Genomic DNA, 18,442 nt, shown 5'->3' with positions numbered 1-18,442 from the left:
ATTTTAATCCTAACCTATAATAATAAAAAATAGCGCTATGAGTGATGAACAAGTTTGAATTTTCATACAAAATTGAATTCAAACTATTTCAAATTGTCTTTCAGTGCAAATAAATTTATGCAGAAATAAGAATTGATAAAGTAGCAATTTAAAGCTATGAATGCATGAAAACGTGTTTTCCTGGAAAATTGGACTAAAAACTTCAGAAAATTGCACTGAAGCAAAACCGCTTTTGATGTAAATCTCTGCAGTCAACCAGCTTCTGTCTCGCTCGTACTCCATTCAGTCACAAAGCACCAGAGACTCTGGGGAGATATGCAAAATGTCAGGAATTATGGTACAGTGCGGAAACATTAAAATGATGAAGGGGAACGCACAGGAAATGTAAAGAGTCTCAGGAAACGACACATAGTCAAGGATTTTGTGAGTGTTCAGTGCAAGATACCTACAAATGTCCACACACAGTGGTTGCAGTTAAGGTTAAATTGTATACAAACATTTTATATGGATGTACACGTTTTAGGCCTGGAAGAAAGTGTGGAAATCAGGAAGCTTCTTCCAGAGAAATATTGGTTTTTGGAGGGAAAGTTTGCCATTTGGCAGCATGCTAAAATTGTGGAAAATCGTCTTGGGAACCTATACGACTGCAGGCTGCAGTGTACGAAAACTTTAATGTTGTGTTTTGTAATCACACACTTGGACTCTTTCTACATATACCAGGTACCGTAGCAAAGCAAGCCATGCATTAAGGATTCACCCATGTCTCTGTCCATGGTCCATGTACTCAAACAACCAATCAATGTATACATAAAGCACTTTTTTATCAAAACAGTTCCAAGAACACACTTTGGAATCACCCACAGCTAAAAGTCTGCCCATAATAGTTCATGTTTGTTAGTGATATCATGTATACTCTTTAGAAAAATGGTTCTTGGCTGTCCTGTATGTAGAACCCCTAAGAAAAAAAGGTTCTTGAAAATGGAAAGAACCCAAAAATAGTTCTTTCTGACACTTCAGAACTTGTCAGGTCTAAAATGCTTCTTTCTAGCCTTTCCAGTACCCTTTTCAGTTCTTTGTAGCACCATTTACAGTTCTACTACAGGACAGCTTACCCCCTGAGCACTACCTGCCGATTTAACATTACCTCTGATTGGTCAATTCAATGATAACTTCATTTTAATAACCAATCAGAATGGAGCTTTGCAAATAATTCACCCCAACTTTTTGCATGGTGAAATTATTCTAACAATGTTCCTGATTGGTCCAGTTGATAATGATAACTTCTTTTTAGCCAATTGGTAGGTAGTTCTCATGGGGTTAAGAATACTTTAGAACCCTTTTTTCACAGAGTGTAACTCTACAAACATGAAATCATGTTGTCCGTTTCTAAATAAAGAAGTCATAATATAATTCCAATGTTGTCCATATCCTATGCTCAGTCAAGCACTCTACGCTCCGATAACATCAATCTAATTAAGCATAGGAACTGCGCAGATTACCATTCTACTAGATAAGCCCAAATTGATTCTGAAATACCAATCTCTGAACTGGAAACCTCTCAAGTTCAAAAACTTTCTCTTAATTTAAGTCTAAACATAATACCATTATCAATTACCTAAGGAGTTACAACGATGTACAGTAATGAATCCCTCTTGTTTCATCAACTAAGCCAGACTCTGACGCTAGGATCCACTATATGCTCATCTATAAGGCCACAGTTAGTTAACCCCAATACATTTGCACATTCATTGAATGACCTTTGACAATTTGGGTACAAAAACTCATACTCTGCAACTTGGGGTCAAATTTTACACTATGATTGTTTAATTGAGGTTATTGAACTATGCCATTGGGATGAGACCATTGTGATCCATAGTGTGAGTAAAATGAGATCAACAGGTTTGGTAATAAGAGCCCATCTCTCATCAAAAAGCATTTAGATGGCCGCCTAAACATCATCACTTTCAACCAAGTGTCATCCTCTCTCGCATGTGACCCTTGACCTCTAGAGATGGTAAGGAGACAGTTAATGTACACACAATTACATTCACCAATCAGAGAAGATCAAAACAAAAGACTCCGCTATATTGAATCGTGGAAAGATCATGATGTTTTCTTACGCCACCCACGTTTTGAAGGCTCAGGTATTCAGTATCGGGTCTAAAAGATGAGAAGGGACAAATACCCAATACTACCTACAATGTCAAGTGAAATTCTTTTTGTGTTTTCAGAAAAACAAAATCTTTTGAAACAGAAAAAAGATTACCCACCAAGGACAGGAACTAATCAAAGGTAGACAATACATGAACTAATGAAAGAAAATATCAAATAACAAATTAAAATTTATGAATTTTTGAGGTATCTAAAGTGTCTGTTCTGAAAGCAATAGAGAAGGCACCAGCAGAATTCAGAATTCTTTACAATGAAAAATAAGAGTATCATGCCAATTGAAATTGAACAGATTATAATAATTAGTACAATTAGGGAAAGCATTGTTGCAGAAATGAATGATGAATCATGATTTTAAATGAAACTGATCTCGATAATAACAAATACAAACAATCCATACGAATCCTAACTTACGCCAGCGAAAAGTCCCGTTGCAATCACGAACTATTCTTGCATGTCAAAGCAGGGGTGATTTATTACCATTGGAGTAATGTATCGTCATTTTGTAAAGAAGACAGGGAAGCTTTGTGTTCAAAATCAATTAAGTTAGTCTGTTTTTATTCGTTTGTGTAAAACCGAGTCCTAGGTCCATTGAATCTCTCTAAGAATGCGACACTGAATTTGTGAGGCTAAATCGAAATGGGATACAGATCTATGCACACTAAAGGAAGTATAAATTGAAGATATTTCACACAATAGTGGTCACAAATTGAAGATAGTAATAGATTAAATGGGTGAATCCTTAATGCGTGACTTGCTTTGCCACGGGTAGTAAAGAAAGAGCCCAAGTGACACATCTGAACAACTTTTTATGCAGTTTTGATTTTGTTTTAGTATCTGGAAAATGACTCTCACATTTGGGCCATTGCGGCGTCATTACATGATCAATTCTGCTCTTCCACATACATTTCTAACTTTAAAAATTCAAATATCTGGTAGAAATTCAAACCAATGTCAATCAACAAATTGGGCTCCTTCCAATCCAGGTTGGGTGTATTTACCTGGCAAAACTGATTTTTAGAAGCTGCTAGTCTATTAAGAATCTTATTATCATGATTACAGATAGTAAATTGGTTTAATTATCTGCAATATAGCATCCATAATGCTCAGTAAATGAAGTGTAAGCACTGTTATCATTGCCATGAACTTTCTGCAACTGTTTTATCAATTGTTTTGCTTTCGGCAAAAAGCATTTGACAAAATTGACATTAATAAATTGCTTTTTAGATAGCAAACCATGTGCAGGTGAATTTTATTATCAAAATTACAGGGTATTTAACTTAGACATCTATTCCGAAAATGACATGTGAATACAGATAGGTATATTCAGACCCTGGGATTCAGAACCTAGAATAATACAGTCAAACCATTAAAAGTTACACTAAGAATTAATAGTTCAAGATAAGACTAGACAGACAAGTTGTTGACGAAGTCTATATTAATCATTAGGCATGTTATCCTGAAATTTGGAACCTTCTTTTAATGAACCTTTAAATACTTTCTGAATAACAAACTTTCAAATTAGCTCAAATTTATAGTGTTATCATCATCACAATGAGCTTTCTGGATAATAAATGATTATGAAGTAAATGAACCTTCTGCTGAATAATGAACCTTTAAATTAATAAGATTTTTAAATAATGAACCACTTAAATAATTAACCTTTTGAATTTGTGTTCAGAATCTAGCTTTAGAATGAATCTTAGGATCAATGGACCTGCAGAATGGGTTATTCCAGTTGAATCCCATACACCCCTATGGAAGATATGACCTTAATCTTCCAGACAGTGAGTGTGAATTTCAAATGGGGTTACCTGACAGAAGAGTAACTCCATTTGAAATCTACACTGCCTGTGTTGGAGATTTAAGTCTTGTCTTCCACAGGGGGTGTATGGATTTCAACTGGAATAGCTCATGAGCTTTCATATGAACTATGGCTTTCAGCATACTGAGCATTTCTTATTAGCACATTCAGAAGAAGGCACAAAGTTCCATGCCCAAGTCACAGCCTTAGACATTCAAACATTACATGTACAGAAGATTCTATTTAAACACCTTGCTGATGAAATATCAACAAATCCTTTGATCACCTCCCCTCCCCTCCCCTCCCCTAATTAAAATTATATCCAAACCCTAGAGCAGAGACTCCAACAAAGACAACCATCAATTGGGACATCTTTGCAAGAAACAAAGGATGGTACACCAACTTTTCCTGTCATAATTTCATGCATACTCCCATAGGTTAATTGTACCCGCTTAGCGAACAAAACCCCTCATGAAACACCTGCAAGATAGAGCAGATCACCGATGAGATAGCTACAGTGTGGTGCACTCTGCAGTCATTAGCCCCGCACAAAATACACGCATATAACGAGAAGCTACTGATGCTAGTGATAGGTTTGTGTGCTAGCTAAAAAGACATACGGTTTATGTATTGTTATTGTTGCATGCTTATCTCATACAATCTGGAATAAAGTCAATGGGAAATCAAGATGATTGATGAGTAGTGACATTCAAATATTGGTACTGAAAAATGGAAAATCGGGATCAAATTTGAAATTTGGGGATGAAATCAAAGAAACAATGAGCAGCGATTATTGATTAACTTGACTTGACGAACCAAAATGAATGATTAGTGTCAACAATGAGCCAACGCTAATATGAAGAATATCGGGTGATAAGTTAACACTATTTTTCATTGACATGATTTTCTGATTTCATGATATTGATCTAACTAAAGACAAGCTTTGGTAACAAACTTTCAATAAATGGAAGATCAAAATTCTGGAAAATGCCTGGTAATGTATCATAGGCCTTGATATTTGATATTGAATTGAGTCATACTTATAGTTATTATAGCAAGATAAGTTAGAAACAAAACTGATTCAAGTCTGTAAGCAAAGAAGCTAGCAAAATATCTTGCTTGCTTACAACTGTGCTTATGAACACCTCATCTGTTGGGTCAAATCCATTGTGGATCTTTGAAAGTTTTCAACGCCAGGGGGGGGGGGGGGTACTCAAGTTTGATTTGAGTAGGGGGTGTGCCACTGACAATTTGAAAGTGGACCCTAGCAGAAATTCTATACAGCAAGAAGTGTATCAAAAGTGTATCAAAGTGTATTAAAACTGTATCAAACGGCAATTTGATACAGTTTTGATATACAAAGGGTGTATTGAAAATGTATCAACTGAAAATATAGGGTATCAAAACTGTATCAAATACCACCTAACTGTATCAAAAATGTATCAAAAGTGTATCGAATTTGAACTTAGTTAATTTTGGCCATGCTTGTGGTGTATCAAAAGTGTGTCAAATTGGACTTTGCAGTTTTTCAGTGTATGTAAAGTGTATCAAAATTAACTTTTTGGTGCTAGATGTATATCAAAAGTATATCAAATTGGACTTAGTCAAATTCTGGCTGCATACAGTGTATCAAAAGTGTATTAAATTGGACTTTGCCTGTTTTTAGTGTATGTAAAGTGTATCAAATTGAACTTAGTTAATTTTTGGTGGCTAGAGGTATATCAAATGTGTATCAAATTGGACTTGGTCAAATTCTGGCTGCCTACAGTGTATCAAAAGCGTATTAAATTGGACTTAGTTTATTTTGGGTGGCTAGAGGTATATCAAAAGTGTATCAAATTGGGCTTTCATAAACTGACCTTTTGTAGTGTATCAAAACTGTATCAATAACTGATCACATGTCTAGATAATGACTCATCATTTTCCAATTTGCCCATGTGGCATGCATGCAGTTAACACCAGGATTTGCATTTGGAAATGTACTGTATTTTAGAGCAAATTATGGTGTTTTATTTATCATGATGAAGATACAAACATGCTTGTAGACTGCACATTAGGTTACAATGTAGTTGTAATCAGGGACTGTGATTAAAGAGGAAATATCTGACTTTGTTCTGATAAGGTAAGCTTACTATATATTATATATAGGGCCTCTATGTATATTGTATATATGTATTAAGCATGAATATAGCACATGCCTGTATAGTAGATCTTTTTGTTATTGGTAGCCTTTTTTGTCTCTTTATTGAGGGTAACAACTTCAGTGACAAGCACTGCTTTCCAAGCAGGCCCTCTGATGTACAGTGTATGTATGTTTCATTTTGGTTGGGTTTCTCACACATTTATCCTATTGTGTTGTAATGTTGAACGTTGATAGGGGAAAGTGCATTGAGCTGCTCCGTGATGGGGGAAAGTGCTAGAGGTCAGCATTGGCAGTAGAGGGCAGTGTTGAATTTGAGCTTGATTAGACTAATTTCAAAATTTGACCTTTGACCCCGTCACTTTGGGGTCATTAATGTTTGCTTGTTGTTTTTAAGCTTGATTGGACCAATTTTGAAATTTGAAAAACTGTATCAAAAGTGTATAAAAAACTGTATCAAAAGTGTATAAAAACTGTATCAAAAGTGTATCAAAAACTGTATCAAAAGTATATCAAAAAACTATCAAAAGTGTATCAAAAAGCTATCAAAAGTGTATAAAAAACTATCAAAAGTGTATCAAAAACACTATATCAAAAGTGTATCAAATGGCATGTATCAAAAATAGGGCGGTCCCGCTGGCCAGCATTAGAATTGGAACGCTGATTTGATACAGTAGCATATTTGATACACTTTTGATATAATTATGTATAAAATGTGTATAAAATGTAAGGATAAGAATTTTAATGCTAATTTGATAGTTTAAATTGGAACAATGATTTCAGTGACAATGACATATTTGATACACTTTTGATATAATTATGTATGAAATGTGTATGAAATGAAAGGATCGAAATTTCAATGCTAATTTGATACAGTTTAAATTGGAACGCTGATTTGATACAGTAACATATTCGATACACTTTTGATATAAATTATGTATGAAATGTGTATGAAATGAAAGGATAAAAATTTCAACACTAATTTGATACAGTTTAAATTGGAACCCTGATTTGATACAGTTACATATTTCATACACTTTTGATACAATTATGTATGAAATGTGTATGAAATGAAAGGATAAAATTTGAAAGCTAATTTGATACAGTTTAAATTGGAACCCTGATTTGATACAGTTACATATTTCATACACTTTTGATATAAATTGTGTATGAAATGTGTATGAAATGAAAGGATAAAAATTTCAACGCTAATTTGATACAGTTTAAATTGGAACCCTGATTTGATACAGTTACATATTCGATACACTTTTGATATAAATTATGTATGAAATGTGTATGAAACGAAAGGATAAAAATTTCAACGCTAATTTGATACAGTTTAAATTGGAACCCTGATTTGATACAGTTACATATTTCATACACTTTTGATATAATTATGTATGAAATGTGTATGAAATGAAAGGATACAATTTGAACGCTAATTTGATACAGTTTAAATTGGAACGCTTATTTGATACAGTTACATATTTCATACACTTTTGATATAAATTATGTATGAAATGTGTATGAAATGAAAGGATAAAAATTCAACACTAATTTGATACAGTTTAAATTGGAACCCTGATTTGATACAGTTACATATTCGATACACTTTTGATATAAATTATGTATGAAATGTGTATGAAATGAAAGGATAAAAATTTCAACGCTAATTTGATACAGTTTAAATTGGAACCCTGATTTGATACAGTTACATATTCGATACACTTTTGATATAAATTATGTATGAAATGTGTATGAAATGAAAGGATAAAAATTCAACACTAATTTGATACAGTTTAAATTGGAACCCTGATTTGATACAGTTACATTTTTCATACACTTTTGATATAATTATGTATGAAATGTGTATGATATGAAAGGAAGGATAAAATTTGAACGCTAATTTGATACAGTTTAAATTGGAACCCTGATTTGATACAGTTACATATTCGATACACTTTTGATATAAATTATGTATGAAATGTGTATGAAATGAAAGGTTAATTATTTCAACGCTAATTTGATACAGTTTAAATTGGAACCCTGATTTGATACAGTTACATATTCGATACACTTTTGATATAAATTATGTATGAAATGTGTATGAAATGAAAGGATAAAAATGTCAACACTCATTTGATACAGTTTAAATTGGAACCCTGATTTGATACAGTTACATATTGGATACACTTTTGATATAATTATGTATCAAATATGTATGAAATGAAAGGATACATTTCATTTGATACTTTTTTGATACATTATCTTGGCATTTGATACACTTTTGATATGTATAAAATGTGTATGCAATGTTAATTTGATACAGTTTTGATACATAAAAGTGTATGAAATGAGGGTTCCAATTCAAATACCTTTTTTTCATACATTTTTCATACGTATCAAAAGTGGTGTATCAAAAGTGTATCAAATTTCAGCCAGGGGATCCATCAATATCATAATTTGCCCAGAAATTTGGACCCATTGCTATGAACCTCAAAATTTTCAGCCAAATTTAATGCAAATTCCCAAAGTTTTATTTTCCAAAAATTTCATAAACTTTGGCTACAGTTTGACAAAAATGGGCTACAGTTTTTGTACAAAATGACCCATCCATATTCCAAAATTGGTCTTAATAAAAAATTCCCTTTAAAAGGGAAGGCCAGCCTCAATGCAGAAGAGGTCTTGTAATTAGTTGATTATTAAATATAGCAAATTGCCGAAAATGCAACCTATGTTTGTGGCACATCCATGTTTGCCCCCTCCTGAGTGTATGGTAATGGGATTGACACATATTCTTGATTCCTTAACTTAGTGTTTATTGTCATTTGATTTTAGGCCAATATGTGTCAAATTCTGTGGTGCTAAAACTAGATCACAGAAAAATCAAGGAGAAGCCTCTCACAGCTCCTGCCTGATACGACTCCTTATAAAACGGCAAGCTCCTTAAGCATGTTAAGCACATTAAGTAGCCTGAATTATACTTTTCCTGTTCCACATAATATTCACATTACTACATTGGCAGCCATGTTTAGAAGGTCAATGTAACGAGATATGAAATAAATTCATCAGTATTTTCTGCTGAATGCACTGACTGGATAATTAGGGGTAGGCAATTTTAGACGAGACTCCATTTTTCAAAATCACTTTTTAATGTGGTGACTTTTCACTTTTCTTGATTGTATACATATTAATAAAGTCGGCTAGATTTCTGGATTTACAGTGACTTCTCACAAATTTTCAAATTGCATCCTGCTCAGTTCAATATTTTAAAATTATGGCTGACTTCTCATAATGTAACCAATGCGGTAAGGAACCGATGCAATTTTGTACAATTTTGTAAATCAGCAAATATTAGACAATTTGCATAAAAATAATAATATTATTAAGTTTTTAGTATACAAGTATTTCCATTTTTAATTTATCTTAACATCCCTTTAAAAACATCCTTTTCAACTTTGACTTCTTAATATCCAGCATATTTATTTTTACTGATTCTCTTCCAAATATAAATTAATTTTGAAAAATTATAATTCATTTTCCTAAATTCATCTTGAAGTTCCACTATTGCTAATAATTTTGTTCTCAAAATAAATTTTATGGTGACTCTCTGGTGGACAGTTTTCAACAACTAAATTGATCAGGAGCTAGTGAAAAGCCTGGCTGGGGGGTTCTCGATTTAGTTTAGGTAGGGAAATGTGACTGGGATTTCAAACCATACCCCCAAATATACCCAATTTTTTACAAAAAAGAGACCCAAAAATACACTAATTTTCAATTATTTCTGTTCAAACTTGTGGTAAATTTGCAACATTCTGGAAAATGTTCAGCAAATGTGCTAAAACTTTACTGAAAAATCTGCCCCTACTTCCAAAATTTGGTGGAAAATTTGGAGAAAAAAACCATCCTACCTATCTCTCAGCCAAATTTCAAAAAATTGCAACTTATTATACCAAAAAGGCAAAAAATGCATCTGCGGCACATTCCGTACCACCTTTTCACTAAGAACTACCCCCTGACGAAAAGCTGCTGTTTTTCATTGGTTGTTCAAGAGTCTGCAGAGATAACGCTGATATACAGACACCAACTTGACAAGTGGCAAATCAGTGCGATTTCCTCCAGTGCCTTACGATAGTTTCCTGGACTGGTAGATCGGAAGGAAAGGCTTGCATCTATCTTAACTCCAGTTAAGCCCCTGTCCAGGTAGTGCTAACTCTAGTTGAAGGATTGATAAGTGTTGATTTCCCCATTAGCTCGGTACCAGTTACTACTAGGTTAATGGGGTTTAATGGTAGGATTAAGCTGATGTTTAGTTATTATCTTGTTATTACCAGTTTATTAAAGGATTTGAAATATGGGTGCATTGCATGGATTTAGGTGGGGTATGTCTTGCTAAAGATGTCGGAAACAGTTAAGTTTTGACTAGGATAATTGAAGAGAATTTGCAACGCTTATTTTTGGAGAATGACAAGTAACTTTTCACACATTGAAACAATTACATGGAAGATTCACACTAAGATGGTCTTTGTAGATTGTCTGTACAATCAACTTTACATGCAGGCGCCTGGCTTGGGGAAAGACAATTTTTTTTCAATTTTGTGAACAAGTTTTTGATCAAAAACTTATGTTTGAATGTAGGCGTAGCAAGTAAGCATCAATTTGATAAATTATGAATGTTTACAAGTCCCAGCCATCAAAGATTATGTGGAATCCTCAAAGTTAAATGTTAAAGGGCCTACAACTATAGTGATGTATGAGCATTTCCAATGGCGGGTCTAGGAGGAGCGAAGAACATCTGCAACATTACAGCCTGTTCGCCAGCGAAGTGTTATGTGTAATCTGATTATCACTATGCCAACTGCATCACACTTTTGAGTTCTGCACCACGATCGAAATGATCGCAACATAGTCTATGACATGTACTATCAATTCCAAAAGGTGTGTGATCCAGTTACTAGGGAGTTACATAACCACTGCACTTCGCTGGCGAATTTCAGTCAATTTGTGGGCACAATGTTGCGGGCTTATATTTGAAACATGGGATTATAATTACACAACTTACAAGAACCTTAATGATAGCTTATTTACCATCAAGCCAGAGGGTGTCAGTCAGCTAATCAGGCTACAATATACCTGACCCAACAGTACACGCAGCCACAATCATAAAAGTTTTACTCAAATTGTAGAATTTGAAACAATATAGTTAAGCTTTAAAACTGAAGAAAAGTAGAACCTATAGGTCCCTGTGGTTGTCCCTCCGATAATCCTCAGAGTAGCCCGCAGCAAATATTCTTAATGAGGCGAAAAGGAGCAAAACCGGGGTATTTCCTGTTCGGTATCCTATACATATGCCCTCAAGATGTACTAAACTTTACAAGTTCTCTGCATTTATTTCTTGAACTTTTTTTATTGCTTTGTTATAATTTTTCCAATTTTTTGTATCAAATTTTGAGCCAGTCTGATCAAATATATCAGTATGGAAAAGTACTATTAGTAGTAAAATATATAATTTTGGGCATTTTATGTTTTGGGGCATAGTTGTTTTTAGTTGTTGACGAAGACTTAACTGGACAAGGAAGTCAGGATTTGTACAAAGTACACTTAAATGGGCTTTAAGGACTTGGCCACAGGCTAAGCATGTCCTTATATTGGGGTCAATTCCCTAGACTCTGATGTTTATAAGGACATTGAGCACCCTCAGGCTGTAAAACAATCAGGATACAATTGCTGCATTAAAGTCTAAACACGTACTAACATGCACAGTGAATCATGATTATGATGTTGAATAAGCTTATGACAGTTCTGGGTGAGTATAATTACCTCAAATTTTCAAACTGCACTGATCGAAATGGCTGCCGATTTTTGCCTCAGAATGTCTGAGAGCTTGTGAGGATTATTTCTAGTCTTGTCTCCCACTGAGAAAACATCAATGGATCCTTCCAACATGTCCGTCATGACAGTGAACTTGTAAACAACTCCAGTATCATCTCACTTTTCACCTGCCTATAACACGAGCTAGCTACCGATCCCAAAATCTCAGCAGCCAAGTCGAAAATCTCTCTCCCCCACTCCAATAATTCCTCAACATTCCTTTCTCAGCCAGCCGGTTGCTAAAATACTGCACAACTTTCTCAGTTTTTATAGAGCATCAGAAAAAAAAAGATGTGTTTTTTTCGGGTGGCGGAGAGGGCACGAAAAAGTGAGCAAATTGATAGGATGGAATGACAATGCAATGGGGTAACTAGATGCGATGTTTGTACCATGACAATCGGCTAGGGAGTAACCGGTCTACTGCCGACACCATTTCCTTGGGGGCACATGATCACGAGAAAAATAGCTAAGCTATCTCGAAACCTGAATATATGGCGGACGGGAAGAATAGTGGAGTTAACAGAAACTGTTAAATAGTACTGAGTAAAGATAGTCAAAACACCGCCAAACATTGAATATAAACTCATAATTTGTTCATACAAATTATTTATATATTTTGTCACAGTCTCAGAGTCAGCTAATTTCATAAACATTCAAACATCGTAGAAATTTAGAAAAGATCTGTGACGTTGCTATAGAATGGTTAAAATTTATTATTGTCAATTGAGAGTTCATCTTATTGCATTGGAGACAAACAACTGACGGCTGTGTGCAACAGGTGATCCAGTGTGGGACGGGGGAAGCGTGTGTTATGTAGATCTCATGGCGAGACATGAACTTGAATACCCCGCCATAAAAATAGGATGGTAATAAATTTATTATTCTTTTTCAAATGAGACAAGATATGTCAAAACAGAGGAGCAGACTTTCACAAATCTGTTATCAAATTTAGCACGCTGTCTCAAACAAATGTTGTTTTCAAATAGTCTAAAGATATTCAGATAATCAGATTTTATACTGCAAACAGTTCAACATAAATATTCAATAGAATTGGGACTACTACTACTAGTATCAAACAGTTTTGAATCTCGCTTGAAATCTCATCTCATGAATCCTTAAACAAGCCATGAACTTATAACAAAACCTTCTTCATCAAACGTCCAGTTAAAAGTCCCTATTTCAAACCATCAGTTGAGTATCTAGGATTTTTCCGGGGGCTATGTGGGGTAAGGCAACGTTTTTTTATACAAGGGGACAAAGTTTGATAAGGTCAAATAAAAATCCAAAATGGCGGCTAGCATCCCAACGAAGGGGGGCCATCATGGTCCCCACTCCAAGGTGTCCTACAGGGGGTTCCGCTCCCCCTTGCCATGGCTATGCCACTACAAACCATTACAATGGGTTTAACGTAACATAATGAAAGGTGTAGGCTATAATTTAGTAAAAATTGAAATGTCTATATCCTTGTCAACTCTATACTAGCAAGTATTGGGTTTAAATATGACTGTCTGAATGCATTTTATTATTGGTCATGTTCATTTCAAAATACCCCAATTAGTCATTGGATTAAGTTCCTCGTTAGAAATGGCTAAGTTGATACTATATATTCCTATAATGCTTTCATAGTTCAAATGACCTGGGTCGCTACCTTTATGAAAAACATGACTGGGGGTGCCTGCAGCACAGGCTCAGTTTAATTTTCACTATATTAGGCCAGGCGGATGTATCACACTTACAAACGGATAAGCAACCTTATAGTATGAACAAAGCAATATTTCCCGTATCCCCTCTTATCCCGTCAGCTCTTCATTAACCGTAAAAACAGAGAGCATCTCTTCTTCCCCCTACACCCCCTTCCTTTTCGGGTCGAGTTACAAAATGCACACTCGACCATGCTTGGTCTTGCCACACACCGTAGTTCCTTCACAACACGGGTGCTACTCCGAGACAAGCGCGTGAAGGCGACAGAGGAAAGCATTCAATTTTCTCCCCTCTGCTACCAAAATGAAAGATGTTCACAAGTCTATAAATCATGATATAGAAGATATTTTTTAGTCAAAGTTATTATTAAGAAGGCTGATAAGTGTTTTCATCCTTACCTCGCGGCAAAGACAGACATGATCAATGCAGGCATGTAATCATCATCCCCACATGATGAGAGATGCTTCTCATGTTTTTCTTTTCATTATTTCCCCATTATTCATATTATTGATAAACAAACCTTTTTCCCACTGGTTTTATTTAATACAAAAATACACCATGAATGTCTTTCTACTTAAAATAAAATTAAAAAGTAAATTAAAAGCAAATACGACTCTTTTGTTCCCCTATATCGGGGTCACGATTTAAAAAGAATGAAATTTCATAAAGTGTAGAGGGTATCAATGTTGACTTATGGAGACAAAAAAAATGATCTAGGCGATCAGATCAATGTTAATTGTTTAATTCCTATTGATAAAGGGTTAATATTTGACTAATTGTCACTGGTTTTGCCTCAATTTGAACACCCATGAATGGGCATCAAGGAATAATTATCAGTTGAAGCATGCGGAAAAAAGTTTCAGCTTATGCAGCGGGCGCAATGCTCCTCCCACCACTGACACTCGGCAAGCGTGTAATATGGCAAGCGTCGTTGGGCTCTTATCAAAGAGTCATATATATTAAATAATCATATTTCTCGCCAATATTTAATAACGCTATTCATAATTGGTGATTACATCGTCATATTAATAAACACATTGAACACACGAACTCACGGTTGACTACATCCAGTGCCATGGGGGTAATGCCTCCAGGGGCTCAAATTTATAGGACAGGAATAGGACTTAAATATTATGCAAATTATTCAAATATGATCATTTAGGGTTCATCATCATATATCACCATCACCAAAATCATCATCAACTTCCTCCTCCTTCTCCTTATCCTCCACCATGATCATCCATGATCCATTTGCTCATCATCATCACACCATCACATCATCATCATCATCATCATCATCATCACCATCATCATCATCATTTTTGTATGTGTCATCAACAGCATCAGCATCAGAAAGGAGAACAGAATAGTCATTAGGAATGTCATCATTATCATCCTCTTAATTATCATCTAAGTGATCATCATCAACATCATCTTCATCATTATTGTCACCATCATCAATAGTTTCAACATTCAATGGATATAATCCATTACCATAGTGATAATTATTATTATCATCATTCTGATCATCATCGTGGTAATAATAAATGTATAAAGTCAGTTCATATATACTACATGGTCAGCTTACAGATTTGCAGAAAAAGATAGAAATGCACAGAATCGAATTAATATTATGCAACAAAAGATGATATAAAACAGTTAATACTATTGCCCAAACTCGGAAGAATTTTACCCAGAACTTATTTATAAACAAGTTCTGGGTAAAATGTTTCGAGTTTGGGCAATAATTTCTGACAAAGCAACATTGAACATGAATGTTGAATGAAACAGAAATATTATGTCGTATAATAAGACATATTTCTTGGTAAAATGCCTACGTGGTTTCACGTTTATTATATTACACATGCAAACGGTCCCATGGTGTACTTCTGTATTTATCAACAATAATGTTACCAAGACTATATTCACCAAATGAACAATTAATATCTACATGTATATAGCTCCAATTTCAAGCGTATTTTCATAGAAAGTAGACTTCAAGATGATGCAAACAGTTCTGGATAGAGGAGATTAGTGATTAGTGATAGGGGAGAGGGAGAGGGAGAGAGCAACATCACTGTAACAACTACAGCAACATCAACAGCAACTACAGCAATATATATGAAAATCTTGCAAGTTGCATGTCACTTGGTTTTTCCATGACAGCGAACATTTTTTACCACCATTCATATTTATGATAATTGGTGATGATGATTCCCAAATTTACCGCCAAAATTACGCTTTTAAATAAATTACTAATAGTGTAACTGTGAACTAATTTAATTACCCTTTATATCATTTGTGTCATGTATTGTATTCTTAATTTTCTATACATTCAATGCATTTTCTATTTTGAAAAGGACATCTTGGTTTTATAGTTCATCAATTTCGATCACTTTAGATATTAACGTGCCATCAAGGACACCTAAAAGGGACATCATTTTTCTCTGAATGATAAAAGGACAATTTCTAATAGCTTTCTTTTATAAAGGCCAGCATTTGTATATAGATGTACATCATTTATAATACTGTTCCTATAGAAATCTTAAATGCCAATAAAAAATGATAGATAATATAATGATGTTTTTTGATCATTTCCGATGCATGATAAATGCCGGTCATCAATCACACTTCCAAAACGTCATAACGATGTGATTAGCATGGTGGTTCGTACCTGGTATTAAAGTGGTATAATAATTATTACGAAAGTTATTAATTGCTTATCGATTCATTAATTTTTCAAGAGGTTCTCCTTCTAGACCATATTAAAAACAATGATTATCTGCCATACATTTCTAATTTGATATCCACGGAAATAAATTGTAAGTTTTTGAGAAAATGTTCCGAAATGGCAACAAAAACACCTGAGAAGCGTCCGCCCAAATTTTGCTACCACCGTATGCAAACACACCTGCCCGCAAAGGCAGGTCCACCAGCCCGAAGACCCGTGCAATATGTCCATGTGTTCCCATCACAAGCCCTACATGTCAAATCATCATGTATGACTTACACTTTGTTATTGTTATGAAAAACAATATTTTGCTCGAATTGGCCTTTGGACTTATTCCTAATTTCCTACATAGCTGGCACAAAAAGTCAGCTATTACTACTGCAAGAAAGCATGCATCTTTTTTACAACGGTACATTTATGTATGCGTAAAAGCGAGACGAGTGTTCAAGCATTTCACTATCGCTATCGTCCCCGCATTCGTTTCGCCACTTTTCGCTGTCACTGGCGATGATACGACAAATCTACGGAAAACTTTTTCATCGGTTTAGACAAAAATCAATATGAAATCAAAGTGACTTACTTTTGGCGAGTTTACGGGCCCTTCCTTTAGATCTCATATCTGACGCATAAGATAACTTGATTAATTCTCCCGTTCCTCGGTTTGTCTCCTTAAAATCATACATGTGCGAATAATGTCACTGGGGTTACAATGCCGTATCAATACACCAGATAGAGGGTAATTAGCACCACCAATGGTAACAATATAAACGTGTGTACAATGCCATATAAGTGTCCGTCCATGTGTACGTAAAGTGGCCTTGCATTAAAACATACACACTATACCGACACTTTGGGAACGAGCATGCGTAGAGGAACCGTCTTCGAACCCTCAGGCATTTATATGTGCCTCTCTTTTATAATTTTGGTAGCAAAAACACCTTGTTGATGGAACAATTGAGCAAGTCTCCGTTTTTGCGAGATAACCATCATCAACAGCAGCATGAGTTGGCTGCTGTAATTAATTTTTATTGTTTCAATTAAATATTTTTCTATTTTCATCGCTTTGGTAAAGTCGCATAGTGATGCATATTGGGCGAAAGCGTCTTGGGGCGTATTTACGAGATGCTCACCTGAGCGCATCCCAAGTGCTGAAGTAAAGTTTTGAATTTTATGGTGGCAAAAATTAAGATTTATGCAAAAATACACACATTCCAAAATTAATATTTGAGTAATAAATAACGTTCGGTAGTATCGTTGTGCTTGGTGCTACCCATCATCATCATCATGCATCATCATTCGTCGGCTTCATCGCCATCACTAACACCATCATCATCGACATCACATCATCATCATCATCATGAACAAGAATCATCATCATCATCATCATCATCATCATCATCATCATCATCATCATCATCATCATCATCATCATCATCATTCTTGATCAAAATGTGCATTTTACAGTCAAGTCCTGTGCTGGCAAAATAAATATTGCACATGATCTTGGAATATGCTTTGAAGAAGAACTTTAGTTGTTGTATAACCATGAGGTCCAAGTGCGGATCCTTGTGGAATACCGCGTTTGACTTTACGAAGTCAGAAAACCAAAAACGGGTTCTTATACGAGATCGGAAGATATTAAGACACAGTGTACCATCTTCATCATGTTCATAGAACATTTCTTCTGTCTGATGTAGTGGGCTGATTTTTGCGTTTTGAAAGTTAATGATTAGGCTACTAGTATTTGTCATTCATTACACGTTTATGATATGATATCCATATAATTATTATGAAAAGGTAGGCCTATATAGCCCTTTAAATCTGAACCAATTTGAATACCTTCAAAATGTAACAGATTTTGAACACATCGGACACGTACTGATATTTTTATAGTCTTTTTCGGAAACATTTATCTACATCTACAAAAAGAATACTCAACTCAACTGGGCGTGGGCAAAGTCAAATAACTCGATATGACTCGATCCTGGGCTTAATCATGAAATGGTCATCAGAAGATTTTCCCCTT

The 18,442-nt window shown here is 34.9% G+C and overlaps 1 protein-coding gene across 1 annotated transcript in view; it reads right to left on the bottom strand.

Annotated features, from left to right (window-relative positions):
* LOC140157635 (histone-lysine N-methyltransferase MECOM-like) overlaps positions 1-17,228 on the bottom strand; it is a 73,059-nt gene extending 55,831 nt beyond the window's left edge. Inside the window, exon 1 of the mRNA XM_072180873.1 lies at positions 16,997-17,228. Within this exon, the coding sequence (XP_072036974.1) occupies positions 16,997-17,099 (103 nt within the window). The 5' untranslated portion in view covers positions 17,100-17,228. The remainder of the gene's footprint in view (positions 1-16,996) is intronic.
* Between the last annotated feature and the right edge of the window lie 1,214 nt (positions 17,229-18,442).

The sequence above is a fragment of the Amphiura filiformis genome, chromosome 7 (assembly GCF_039555335.1).
Source record: "Amphiura filiformis chromosome 7, Afil_fr2py, whole genome shotgun sequence".
Lineage (NCBI taxonomy): Eukaryota > Metazoa > Echinodermata > Ophiuroidea > Amphilepidida > Amphiuridae > Amphiura > Amphiura filiformis.
The sequence above is the reverse complement of the archived record's forward strand: the minus strand, read 5'-3'. Positions and strand labels throughout refer to the sequence as shown.